The sequence below is a fragment of the Merops nubicus genome, unplaced genomic scaffold (assembly GCF_000691845.1).
Source record: "Merops nubicus isolate BGI_N331 unplaced genomic scaffold, ASM69184v1 scaffold23996, whole genome shotgun sequence".
In the NCBI taxonomy this organism is placed as follows: Eukaryota; Metazoa; Chordata; class Aves; order Coraciiformes; family Meropidae; genus Merops; species Merops nubicus.
This window is the reverse complement of record NW_008615935.1, coordinates 1-14,358: the sequence shown is the minus strand read 5'-3', so window position 1 is coordinate 14,358 and position 14,358 is coordinate 1. Positions and strand designations below refer to the sequence as shown.

Sequence of the window (14,358 nt, the reverse complement as noted above, 5' to 3'; positions counted from 1 at the left end):
TCCAGTAGCCACTTGCTCTCCTCTGAGGCAGAGCTCTGTGCAAGAACTGGCAGGAGATTCATCCCCCACCAGGACAGTCCCAGCCACACGGGCCTGAGACAATTTCTTTTGTGTTCAAAGCTGTTCTTGCTGCTGTGCAACCAAACTGCAACACAAAATGAAGCTGTAGGAGAAAACCAAAGGGGGCCACGGTCCCACTGCTCTCTAGGGATTGCCACTGCAAAAACAAAACATAAACCACTTTGTTAACCTGTGTTTTGGGGATGCAAACCTTAGTGCTGCAGAGCCCACATCCCCCCTGCGACAGCCCTGCACAGCACCACACCATGCACCAGCACCCCGGGAGGAACACAGCTGGTGTGTTTCCAGTTCAGCTGCTGCCCCCAGGCTTGTCCTGCCATTACCACAGAGCACTCTGCCCTAGCAGAGTGACACAACACCTCCCAGACACACAGCATTCTTTGCACGGCCTCTCCTCCCTCATGTTCACCCCAAACAGACAGTTTTACCCTTCTAAACATAACAACTGGAAGCCAGTTGTCAGAGGGGTGAAAAGCCAGTTCCCCCCAGCCCATTTCCACCCGTGCCATGGCAGCACATTCAGAAGGGGGTACCAGCACATGAGATCACTGAAGCCACTGTCCCAGCTAAGCCCAGCAGCGGGGCTGGTAAGACCACACAGTGTGTCACCAGAGGGTTCAGACCTGCTCCTCAGTGGGGCCCTGCCTGCACTCCTGGAGCTCTGACCAAACACAAAGACTGGAAGATCTCTATCCCCTAGAGTCTGCATTCCTAAATTTAGTGTGCAGAGACACTCCACGTTACTTGGCTCACAGTCATTATCTTTGTATCTCACTAATGACGACACTGTAAACTGAATAAAGACTATTTAATGTTCTTTCCTTTAACATAAAAAGACTGACAGCCAAAGCCAGAAGGATGGATAGAACACTATAAAATTACATCTTTTAAAATAATGCAGCATAAATAAACCATTTAGAATGAGACTGCATTTATTGCAACATTACAGGCTTTTTGGTGGAAGGGGGGTTTGTGTTTTATTTACCCTGAGTAGGTTAGAATATAGACTTTCAGTTTGATATGAAAAACTACTACGTTGTGTAACATCTTTTAGTCAAGAAATAGCCCCATGCACAAAAAGCTGGCATTGCATTAGGTTGGAGGCAGATTCAGGCAGAAATTATATAGCTTAACAGAAAAAAAAAAAAAGCACACAAAAGGAAGCATTTCTATGGGCAGCTGAAGGACAGACTCACTGAATTCACACCAAATTTATGTTGAATCACTCTGAAAATTTCCCTAGGGTTGTTCTTGACAAAGGATGAGAGTAACCAGCAAAGGCACCACGCTCCTGATGAAACAGTCCTGGGGGTTAAGAGGATGACTTGTTTCTGAACAGAGCCAAATACATCAAAAGAGCAGACCCATCTGGAGGCACTCCTGTGACCTGCCCTAGACTAGATGGTCCTGCTCTGGCAGGGGGGCTGGACTTGATCTCTGGAGGTCCCTTCCAACCCCTGACACTGATTCTGTGATCTGGGACTCGCTGCATCTCTCAAAGAGAGGCAAAGGAAACAGACACCTGAGCAAGCTGGGGCTCTGTGTTCCCGTGCTGTGGCACAGTGTGTGCCACCACACTTGTTAAGTCCTAAGGAAATTAAATGAACAGATCTACCAGGAACACAAGGTACTTGTGCTCTACTGAAATAAACCCCCCAGAATTTCTGCTGGCTTTAGTAACAGCGTTAGTACAAAGCAAACCCAGGCATCAGCTCCCAGCTCAGTGATGTGACAACCGCATTCCAATACAATTGCAGATAAATCACCTTCTACAATAATGCCATTCTCTACCACAGCAAATTCCTTTCCTGGGCTCCCCTCATAGTGCACAATTAGTATCAGTATCAGGCATAAGAGACAGAAGAAAATTATAGACCCAGGGAGTTGTAACAAACACCCACTTGCTGCCAGTACCTTAATCCCAAAGTGATGTGCAACTGGAGACAAACTAACCCCCCTTTTTCTTTTTAAAACTCTTCTTGCACACGAGTAACCTTAACTTCTGTGTTCACATATGACAAGCAAAAGTGACAGACAGTGCAGCCAAAACAGTTCATATATAACTTAGATTTTTCTTTTTTTTTTTTTTTTACCTTTTCTTTTTTTAGATAGATTCTTGAAGATGGATGTACCTGGGATGTGACTAAGATGACATCTGTGAAGCAGAAATAAGCCACAAAACTTCCACAAAGGAAGGAAAACAAATCGATCCTTCAGTTTCTGCTTCTAAAGGGAAGGGTTTTACCCTCCAGGTGCAAAGGAAAATCTGGAACATCTTCACTTTGAGAAGCTGCTATTCAAACCAATATCTTCCTCACCCTGCAGTAGTGCTTCGATTTGAATCATATTAGATGGGGTTTCAGGGCTTTGGAGGGACAGGAAGTCGGATACATCCATGGCACTTAACTTTTCAGTCTGTGAGTCGGAAGGGTTAACTATCTGACTGCTCTGCCCACAGGAAGGAGAGGGGGAAGAGGAAGAGAAGGTCTGAGGCTGCAGCTGGGGAGCTGGCTGCTCCAAAGCTTTAGAATCAGGCGAGGAACATTCCTTCTTAACAGTGGCTTTGTCCTTGGCAGAGTCCCGGCAGGCACACTGACATTGGCAGGCCTCCTCCTGCTTTATAATGATGACAGGAACACTGAGACCAATCTGCTGAACAGGGTTTCCTGAAGGTGAAACAAAGACAAAACACAATGGAACTACATAATTTCACAGCAGGGAGAGACAAATTATCTTTGTTAAACCAGGCTGGATGTTCCCTGCAGCAGAGCTGGTGTGTTCTGTTCAAGCACAATGAACACCTCCAGCAGATGATCAATAAGAAAAAAGCGGCAGGTACTCTCTTGATGAGTAACCTGCTCAAGCTGAACCCAGGCATCACAAGTCAGATCAAAGTTTTTTTACACAGCACAATATGTCTCTTCTTTGACAAGCATCATACCTTTTACAGCACAAAATCCAATAAAGAGCAGTATTCAAAGCCCCACTCCCTACACACCGATCCGTGAGGATGATACAACATCACACCAGCAGTTTGACTCCCTGACTCCAACACAGGTATTCTCCTGCTCATTTTCCCCAAGACTGCTTCCCTCCTCGCTCTTGCTTCTCATGCTTCCTCCTCGCTCTTCCTACGCTGCTCTACTTGCCCAGCTTCCTTTCTTTTTTAAAGTTGAAGTTCTGAACTTACGCAATCTCTCCTGACCCTGATTGATTCAGCTCTGCAATATAACAACACTGTAGGAAGCATGTTCTAGAACAGAATTTCTACAGTTGTGTAGGATTTTGATGTATCTCAGTGTTTACCAAAAACAATTGTTGAAGAACTGATTAAGTTTACTACTTGTTTCATGTCTTCCCTTTAAACAACAAAAACCAAATTATGTCCTTCCATTTATGGTGTTTTTTTTTTTCCTCCTACATGACTTCCACTACAATACCATTTTTATGACTACAGGATGGAACTAATTTGTGAACCTGATTATCTTACAAGTCATTAGAAAAACTACTACAGGACAGACCAACTACAGTGCAAACCAACGAGCCTACAGCAGACTTGCACTTAAAACCTCAGGAAGGTAAAAACACGGAAGGGTTTACTTCAACATTTCTGCAAGCAATAAAATCACCACAAATGCTGGTCAAGCTAACAGTGCTACAAACACACAGAAGGACAGAAAAGCAATTTCAGTGTTGAGCTTACCTGTGTTGCCAGCTACTGGTAATGCAGTGGTAAAAAATACCTTTTCTACAACTTTTGGAACTTGTGGCTTTAAGAAAAAAACAAAAACAAAAAGACAACACGTGTGAGTTGATTCTAATAAAATTTCTATTGTTCAAATTCTAAACAGCTGCAAGCAAATGAAACAGCTACACACATATTCCAAAGAGAACACACAGGAAAACTAATAACTAAAATTTATAACATGCAGCTTGGTTCTGAGCTATGTTCTGACTACCCCAAAACTCAGAGTATTATTTCAGTAGCCCTCAGGATGGGGAGTAGTCACTCTTGCACCACATCCTGGTTAACACAGCTTGTTGTTTTTGACAGCTGAATTACTGGATTCTTACACTGCTGTGCTTGCCCATATTGCCTGTACCTGCAGCCACTCACTGCTGACCACCGGCATCTGAGAAAGTCTAAAGGTGGCAACACTACTCTAGAAGATAAAACACTTGATGTCTCAGGAATCCAGATTTACTGAAGAACCAGAAACACACTTTTTCCAGAAAAATTTTCATTATCTTTATCAGGCTAAATTAGGAAGAGACAGAGAACACAAAATGCCTACACAGAGTCTTTTGTGCTTCTGCTCGTCAAAGTAATAGATGAGTTCTGCATCTATTCTCAGGCCACGTGGTGCACTGTCCTGGACAAACCGAGATGGTACCTGCTGTGAGGAGCTGTCACTGGGGAAAAGATGACAGCAATATTTTTTTCTGCATCGTGCATTTCTCTACCTACTTTCTATTTGTTTCTCTACCTGTTTCAGGGGCTCAACTGGTGACGTGCTTACACATAGTAACCTGGTAAGCACGTGTAATGCTGCATCGTGGCTTCTATCTTACAGTTACAGGTTTGATCCCCTTCCTTCTCAAAAGCAAGGACTCTAGGAAGAAGAGAGAAGATGGTTCAAGCTGTTTCCAAGCCGTGCTGGATATACTGACCATTTGTTCTTGGCTTTGTGGAGAACCAGTGGCACCATTTAAGATCCATTGCAAGTTCTGCTCCCCCATGACAATGCTGGACTGCAGAATAGCGGTGCTCTGGGAAGGAGTAATGGTTATTGTGGGGTTACTGGTCAGGACAGAGTTCGCACCGACAGGCACAGTCTGGACTAGGGCTGGCAGGGGCTCGGTGGCACTGGAGGCTGCTGGGGCAGGTGGCCCAGCGACCACGGAGACTCCCTGGACAATGGGCTGCGGCGGTGTCTGAGTATGCTGCAGGAAGTCTTGGTGACTGGCTGCAAACTGTGTGCTGTGAGGAACAGGCACTTCTGGGGATTGTAAAACAGTTGCAGGATTTCCAAACGCAGCTGGCTGTGAGCTGGTTCCTACGGAGGAGGGAGCAGCAGGGGCTGCTGAGGCTTGTAGTGCTGAGTGGGGAGGCTCCGAGATGCCAAGCTGCAGCACGAGTGGAAGAGAGAGCGGTGCCGAGTCCCCTGCGGCGGGGGGGGCGGGCGCCGCCGGGGGCGGCAGCCGCCGGCTCTGCCTCGCCGTTAAAACCCTCAATCAAGGCAGCTGCCAAAAGAAACAAAAATGTAAATACATCAGTTCTCAGAACATCTGAATGAGGCACTTCTTCAATGAACTGATCAGCTGGCTGATGGCTTTTCCTAAGCGGAGCATCACCAGGTTCACATCTTCAGAGCAGTGCTCAAAGCCACAACACCAGGTGGTGAAATCTACAGGTAGGCCCGAAGTCAGGAGTCTGGTAACACTGAATGCTGCACACCAGCTCATCAGCCTCATCCACTCGCTCTCTAAAAAGCCTTTCTAACAGCCAGTTTGTGCAGCTACATCAAGAGAGGAAGCTTTTAAACAATGCTTATGTGGAAAGTTAAGAGCATGAGTGTCAGCAGCGTGTGACAAGGTGCAGTAAATACCAGGCCAGCTCCTCCATCACTGGGTGTTACCATCTGCCCATACAACACCCTTCAACTCAAAACAATTGCAACACTGACGTTAAAATTCTGTTTGTTACTTAGAGTTATGTGGGTGAATTATGCAGCAGTGATCTTCAGCCTGAAATGCCAAATTACATACAGGGACACACAGGGAGAAAATTGTCAAAAAGCTCTGCTGAAACAGTGCAGATACAATCCATACCTGTCTGCTGAGAGTCGTCCTGATTCGCAGTGTGATCTGGGCTCTGAAACATTGACTCGAAGATGCTTGCTGGTGAGATTGTGCTAAGGTCTTGTCCATGGGTCTGGCAAAGAGAAAATAAAGAGGAAGACATCACAGAATGGCTTAGGTTGGAAGGGACCCTAGAGGTCATCTCATCCAACCTCCCTGCCATGGGCAGAGCTGCCTCTCAACCAGATCAGGTTGCTCAAGGCCTCATCCAACCTGGCCCTGAACACCTCCAGGGAGGGGACATACAAAACCTCTCTTCTGAGCAATCTAGTTCAGAGTCTGGCCACCCTCATACTGAAGAACTTCTTCCTAAGATCTAGTCTAAACCTACTCTCCTTGAGTATAAAACCACTTCCCCTTGTCCTGTCTGTGGACACTTGTGAAAATTCCCTCTCCAGCCTTCCTGGAGGTTCCCTTTAGGTATTGGGAGGCAGTTCTCAGGTCCCCCTAGAGTCTTCTCTCCTCCAGCCTGAACAATCCTAGTGCCCTCAGCCCATCCTCATAGCAGAGATACTCTGGGACCTGGATCATCTTTGTGGCCCTGCTCTGGACTTGTACCAACAGATGTATGTCCCTTTTATGGTGGGGACATCAGATAATATTATATCTTAAGTCTCCATCCACTTTGCACAAATCCCAGTCAAGCAGTGTAAGAATGCCAGAAATACCTCTCCAGTTCACCAGCCACCTTCAGAAAGGGCAACATATTCCACTTAGTGTAAAGTGGCACTTGTGGGGATATTTATTGTGCACAATCAAATCCACCAGTGTCATGAGCCAAACCTTACAATAACTAAGTCCTTCAAAAGCAAAATATATTCTTCTGCATCAACACTTAGTATTACAAGAAATAAGGATTAAAGTTAGAAACAGAAAAAGGCATTCCTTTGTTGTCAGTTGTTTGATACACCTTTTCTGGAGCAGAACAAACCAGCTCTGCTTAGATGGTATCCTGGGCTATGCACTACTGTCACCCACCCTGCTCAGGAACAGAGCACATTAAAAAGCTGCACACTGTCATTCCTTTGTGCCTTCATGTGGGGGCAGTCTCACCAGTACATAGTTTTCCTCTATGTAAAAATTTAAGCTCACTCAACAGTTACCAACAAGCACAAACATTATTATGGTAAGATCAAATGCAAAGCCTTTACAAATGGGCTGAATTAAGCACTGCATGTCTTGGAGGAAAATACCTCTCTTTCCATTAATTATTCTGCTTTTAGACAGAAATTTTTTTTTGTTCCAACATTCCAGAAAGGACAGCAACAACATGTCATATTTACGGGCTCAGTAGGATAAGAAACATTTTTTGTCAAGAGAGTCTGCTACAAAATGCTACAAGACACACAAAAACACCCCCCAGTATTCAGAACATCCAGAACAATTCCATCCACAGCCACTTATGCTGTGAAAGAGTGAATCTCCTCCATTAGGGAAAGGAAAGCTTAAAGCACAGTGTGCTGGAGGCCTGGACAAGCAACACAGAGGCCACCATTTGCTCATATCTAATTGGCTGTGTTCTCATTGACAAGCACATTGCCAGACAAAAGCAGAACTCAAATTACAGGTGAGGCAATTCCAGGACAGTAACTCACTGGATTAGAGTTCTCCCTCAATTCTGAATCTGTTGAGATGAGGCTTAAGTCGCTCAGACAAAGTGAGTGGCTTGTATCCTGTAAAGAAGAAAAAGAAATTAAGTTACATAGCAAAAAAAAAAAAATAGTGTCAGAAATGTTTTAAATTATTTTTCTTAGAGTCCATAAAATTTTGCCCATGTAGAATTTTTTTTTTTAACCTACATGTAACTCAAGTCTCAGTTCTAAAATCCAAGAAGCAACATCAGTAAGCACAGGATATTTGGTAGCTATTGGGACTCTTAACATCTCTTTTACATTACTTCCAAAAAAATTAAATCTAGAATTTTAGATTAGCAGAGGACAAATCAGTCTATATAAAACAGAAGTGCTACTTACCTCAGATACATTGCTATTGGGAAGTGCATTATAGGAAAGTCCTTTCTCATGACCTTTCATGTGGCTCTTGAGACTATACTGTGTACTGAAGGTCTTCTCACAGCCATTGCTGGGACAGAAGAAGGGTTTCTCCCCTACAGGCAGGGCAAAACAGACAAACTTACAAACATATCAGACAGGTACTTTCGAAGCACCTAGAAGGGTAAGGACATCTGACACAGAGGATGGTTCAATGGCACTTCACACATCCAGCCTTCCCGGGAGCCTTGCAGATAAAGCCTTCCATGTACCACGGGGGCCAGCACAAGAACACAGCACTGGATTTTTATGCATCATCAGTGACACACATGCAAACATGTGCATGGAACTCAAGAGCTGGCAGCTGCAAATGGAAGTGCAAAAACGGAACGCTGGGGATTGTTCTGACCCAGGCACAGGAGTTTGCACTTGGCCTTGTCAAACTTCACGTGGTTCCCACGGGAGGGATCCTCCAGCCTGCCCAGATCCCCCCGGGTGGCACCCCATCCCTCCAGCACATCAGCTGCACCACTCAGTTGGGTGGCACCCACATATTACACACAGGTACAGATACACAGTAGGAGTCTGAGAGTGAGCATAAACTGAATAAGCTCAATTAAAGAAAAAACCAAACCCTCAGGACTTACCAGTATGTGTCCTAACATGTGTTTTAAGGTGGTGGCTTGCAGCAAACGCCTTTCCACAGCCGTCATGCTCACACCTGAATGAGGCATCACAGCAGGGTTAGCATCAGGCTTCTCTGGGGCATTAGTTACAACCTGAGATCACACTCTGCACTAGCCCATGGAGTCTGAAAAGCAGGCCTAGTTCTCATCTGTGTTATAACCAGGGACCTCCCACCAGCTGCCCTGCCTGCCACAGCCTACAGCAGGGCTCCAAACAGGGCTCGAAAATTCAGCCAAAAGGTCAGCATTGGGGGGGGTCCTTCATAGAATAAACACCAATACAGCACAGAAGCAGCAATATGTTCCAAAAACATGATAATCGTGGCACACATCTATGTTTAAAACAACAGCTTGACTGTTGTCTGTGAAGAGAGCCATCTCACACACTTCTACCGGCAGCTGGTGGAGCTGTAGGGCATACGTGCTCAAACACCATCTGGCTCCACTAGTTTCTCATGAGAACAGCTCTTCACCAGGACACAGCTTTGGCCTTTTGGCAGGGGTGTCCCCGGGCCGTGCCCCGGGCCGGGTGCCCGCAGCGCAGCACGCACCGGAAGGGCCTCTCCCCAGTGTGGGTGCGGATGTGCTTCCGCAGGTCGCTGTGCGTCGTGAAGTACTTGCTGCAGCCCTCCGACTCGCAGTTAAACGTCTTCCCCGTGTGGAGCCTCTGGTGTGCTTTCAACCTAAGAGACACGCCAAAAACACCCTTCTATCACTTGCAGGATGAGACAGCCCCTACCTGACGCAAGTGAGGTGTGGATTCAAACGTGCAGGACGGGATCAAAGGCTTAATGCACCTGAGTGGAAGGTAACTAGCTCGTGAAAGTAACTGCTGGCACTTCCAAGGTCCTCAAGCAAATGTGAGAATTCCTGGTGTTTCTGCACCACCTTCAATACTACCGTAATATAAACAAGCTAAGTATGTCATCACAGGTTCTACTGTCCTACTCTTGCATTTCCACGTTTTGGGGGGTTACATTCACACCTGTACCTGGAAGGAGCACGACAACTGTATCCAGACACAAACAAAAAGCAGATGCGACCTGTGAATCAGCACCAGCTGCATCTGCCAGAGCAGGGGCAGAGGCCTCCCACCTGTACAGCGTGTTGAAGGCCTTCTCACAGCCCTGCACGTCACACTCGAACGGCTTCTCCTTGGTGTGCACTCGAACGTGGATTTTGAGGCTGTAGGAGGTCAGGAAGGCCTTGCCACAGCCCTCCTGATTGCAGACAAAAGTGTACTCCCCACGGTGGGTCTTCTGGTGAGTGCGCAGGTTCCCAGCAGTGCTGTAGGTGCGTGGACAGCCCTCAAAGGTGCACTGGTATCGCTTAACCTAAGAGACAAAATGCTGCACGCTTAATTTTTAAGCATTTCTGGAATCCAGACAGTAGAACTGAAGTCAAAGACAATGGAACAGATTTTCACCACAAAAGAAAAACCCCTGCCATTTAACTTAATATTTGTGCTGCACTGTGCGAGGAAGGAGTGGCACACAGTGGAAAGCAGGCTGACCTTACAGAGGAGTAATCCCACAGAAGAGGGGGAAAAAGAGTTTGAAATGTTTCTAGATAAAATTTTACAAAATCATTGGAAGGAGGCTAAGAAGCCATCAAACCTCTCTGCTATTCCTGTATGTAATGCCTGCACTTCATTCAGGGGCTTCTGGCAGAGCCACTCATTTGTGGAGGAGGGAGACATGGGAAAATGTACTTTGACAACCCAGCCTCAAAAGCACTGTCCTGTGTGCTGGATCCCCATTCACACCTCGAATGAGAACCATGGTTTTCACCATCTCCTGTGGTCCAACCATCAGTCCCTTTATTACTTCATTTTATCTCAAAAGCAGCTTTCTCTGTGCTCTGCTCCTTCCTGTGTTTACTGACACAGTCAATGCCTGAAGTGGGATGAATCAAAGGAGGTTACAGGTTTCTCAGCCACCCATCAGATCACCAGGAAACAATTTCACACTGAACTGGATTTTGGTACCTTCCCAGCTCCTGCAACATGCAGAAGGTTCCAGAGTGCAAGTCCTAGCACTTAATTAAGCCTCATCCTCTCTTGTGAAGTAGAAGGAATAAACCATCTGATATGCTTGAATAAATTTCTCTTCAACACCAGGTAGCAGACCAGCCTTTGACTGTTGCACTTGAGAAACCACAACATCTGAGCAATTATGGAGCCTGAGAGGCCTTGATGGTTGACAGGCAAGGAGAAGAATGTTCCAAAATATGTTGATTTGGAAATGTTTAGAAAGGCAATGCAAACTCACAAGAGAGGGGCAGGAACTTGAAGATTCAGTGTTCTAGCAGCTAGTCAGGAAGGTACCAGGGCAGGGGTAAGCCAGCCATCTCCTCTTTGCCAAGGCACAAGGCAGCCCTCTCACAGTACCGAGCCTCACTGCTCTCAAAAGGCTGCAGACTGACTTTGAAAAAAACAAGATACTGCACTGGGGGTTGATACCAAAGAACCAGTGGAGCTACACACAGCCAGCGTGGCACACTTGTGAGTTGCCACCCATCTCACTGCCCAACAGCCATTCCTTTCTCCTTTATACACACCCACCAGGAAGCACATTTGACCATCAAGGCTCTTTACTACCACAGCTGGAGAGCTGAGAACAGCATAACAAGGGATGCCCTGATGTACTGTCAGGCAAGCCTAAAATCATCTTATCTGAAGTCATGCTCCTCCTAGACTAATGGGAATTTAGGTGGATGTGTTGAGTAGGAGTAACACCAGAAACACACCATCCCTGGCATGCCAAGCACTGGAAATGGCACATACAACCAAACCTGTGGTTCATGCCTGCATCTGATCCTCCCTTGATTTTGTACAAGGCCATAAAAAGAGGAAAGATGTAAAAGACTGTTTTAATTGTGCAAATCTAGATTATATGACCCACAGCAACCTGAAGAGGAAGAGATTTTAGAGGCCTTCCTGTTTTTATCTAGTCACTCAGCATTAACAGAAGCCCCACACAGAGAAGAAAACAGTCATTGCACTGTAAAACAACTTGCCCTTAAGAGAAGAAAACAGTCATTGCACTGTAAATTAAGGGCAAGTTGTTTTAGAGCTCAAATCAGGTAAAAGTTACCAATAAACATCCAAGCATTACGATACAGTTACAACATAATTAACAAGTTTGGTTATGCTGAGCCAGTCAAAACCCAGCAGTGTAGACTGGCCACATCCAGAGCCAAGGCCCAAGAGCACCTTTTACCAGCTGAGGAGGAGCACGTTACCTTCACCAGGGACCATCAGGCTCAGTAAAATTTACACAGCAGCACAGAAGCAAACATTCCCTGTTAGAGTTTTAAGGCAGCTGGAAATTAACATTTCACATATGGCACTCCAGGACATTTTCCACAGTACCTCCCATAGCACCCAAGCAATCTGACAGGCAGGAGCTACCTAAAAATCAGGTGAAGGGTCTGTTAAACTTCCCAGGTGTTTACATTTAGGTCTAGAAAGTAAGAGTAAAGGAGAATGTTAATTACAGATCAGGGATCTGTTTCCTTGCTGCAAATGCAGATGTTCCAAGGAAGATGGGAGTGACACTGAGCCACAACGAAGGCCTTGCAGTGCTCCCCCTGCCCCTCAAGGCCAAACCTTCATTTCACAACCTGTTCTGAGGGGTACCTCAGAAGCAATACTACCACTGTGTCTTAAAGAACTTCCTGTAAAGCAGCAGAGTGTTTAGTGCTCTTTCCACATTTGGAGCATTAGCACAGCAACTAAGCACTGACTGTGCACACAGAACTATGCAGCTATTGAAGGACTCACAGCTACAGCAGCAAGCAGATGAAACGTGGGCAAAAAGATTTACAAGATGTAAAAGCATCACATATGCTGAGGGCTTATTTCCACTGCACTCTACAGTGCAACTTTCCCCATCCCAATTAATTCAAGAGATGGAAAATAAATTCAGATAAAGGATTTCACTAGGAAATTCCAGTTCTTACAAGGCTTTTTTTAAAATGAGGCGAGAAGAAATAAAATGAGTTAAACTGCACGTGCAGCCATCAGCCCTTTAGCTGGTGCACCCTGTCCTCAGGCACTGCAGACTGCACACTTGTTACCCCAGACAGAAAAGAAAGCGCTCGCATGCCTGACAGACCAACCCAAACATGAAGCTAAGAAGGCAGGATTCAGCAGCTGCTCATATGAAGAATAACTGAGCAGAAGGAATGCCTTAGGCATAAATTAGGCTTATTGAAAAAACCCCAGCCCAGAAGTTTGCTAGCTGCAGAGCTGGCCTCCCACAGCCCCCTCCCTCACTGCCCAGCCGGCGGTAACCAACGCTCCCTGCTCCTCTACATTATTCAGAGGGCTCAAACCCAGCTGCCCTCCTCAGCCAGGGCACACTGCTGAGGCTCTCCCTGCAGAGTGTCAGTTACACAGGCAGCTGACACCACTGGCACTGACACCTGTACAGAGCATCTCTCACTCCACTCAGAAAGGCACATCAAGGAGCCCAAAGTCATCACTGTGCTGCTGCTTCAGCCAGCTTTGCATTGCTTCTGCACCCAGCAGGCAAGAACCCCAAGCCAGTCTGCACCAGCCCTCCCCACTCTGCATGCAGGTAAAATTCATTAAGGACACAGAACTAAAAGTAATCACCATTTCAAATATGGAAGCTGACTTAAGCTTTCAAAAAAAGCTTCCCTCCTTTTCCTCTCACAGTTTCCCTGTAAGTGACACAATAAAACTACAAATAATTTTTAAGTCGGGCATCTTAAGTTTTATACTTTAGGTACCACCAACAAAATGGAATTTACCCTGTCACCTGGACTGTAATTTCTCTCCAGAGCGTGGTTAACCACAGAGTAACAGAGCTCATGTTCTCTTCAGTTATCTCTGAACACAAGAAATAATCAACCAAGCAAAAGAAAAATAGAAGGCCATTAAAAATCACATATGCTACTAATATAAACACGTTTCCAGTACAATATTTTCCTGCTCTCTAGTGTGTTATCACATGTCAAACCACGCTCCCTGGCTGCTGCACACGAGAGCAGCAGGGTACAGAGGGAGAACTGGGGACCCCTGCAGCTGGGCAGAGCTCACGGGAACCTGATCCACCCACTACACAGTGACCACAGCAAAAAGCTGCCAAAAAACACATTCTGAAACCAGCTAAAGCAACCCGATGAAAAACAGAATAAGCATTAAATTCACAGCCACACTTGGCCACTCACCTCTTTAAGCTTCGTTTCTGGGCATTCAGATTGCAAAGTGAGTGTCGCTCCTTCGATATTTCTTGGCATGGGAGTTGAACCAGGATTTATTGTTAGATGAATCTGATCTGGAGAAATAATGTGTTGCACATAACCCTGGGACATTCCTTCATGATCTGCTATTAAATGAAATCCTTCTTCATGACCCTCTGGTAAAAAAGGCAAGGGATCACCACACTGTCCTTCATCCTCGTCATCTTCCAACACGCTGTGGTCCTGCTCTATCAGAACAGTTGTCCTGTCATAGACCGTCCCCGACGATGAAGAAACCAGCCCGTTTTTATCAGCAAACCTCATCATATTGTCATCTTGGGTTAAATCGTCTTCCTCCACCTCGTAGTAGATAATGTTGCCTTCGGGGCTGTTCTCCCCCATGGCTCACCGCCTCTCAGTGCGATATCGTGAAGCTGCACAGTGACGACTCATCTGCAACAGACGGACGAGCGGCGGGGCTCAGGCGGCGGCAATCGGGCGGCTCTGCCCGGACCGACCGGCCGGGC

The 14,358-nt window shown here is 46.1% G+C and overlaps 1 protein-coding gene across 1 annotated transcript; it reads right to left on the bottom strand.

Moving 5' to 3' along the window:
- Nucleotides 1-2,173: 2,173 nt before the first annotated feature.
- Nucleotides 2,174-14,285, bottom strand: MTF1 (metal-regulatory transcription factor 1). Its single transcript, XM_008942705.1, is given in 11 exon segments — nt 2,174-2,747; nt 3,785-3,851; nt 4,753-5,289; nt 5,291-5,325; nt 5,914-6,016; nt 7,539-7,616; nt 7,917-8,050; nt 8,582-8,655; nt 9,172-9,303; nt 9,716-9,954; nt 13,820-14,285. Coding segments are annotated over 11 exon segments (2,202 nt in total). The 5' UTR covers nt 14,234-14,285; the 3' UTR covers nt 2,174-2,358.
- Between the last annotated feature and the right edge of the window lie 73 nt (nt 14,286-14,358).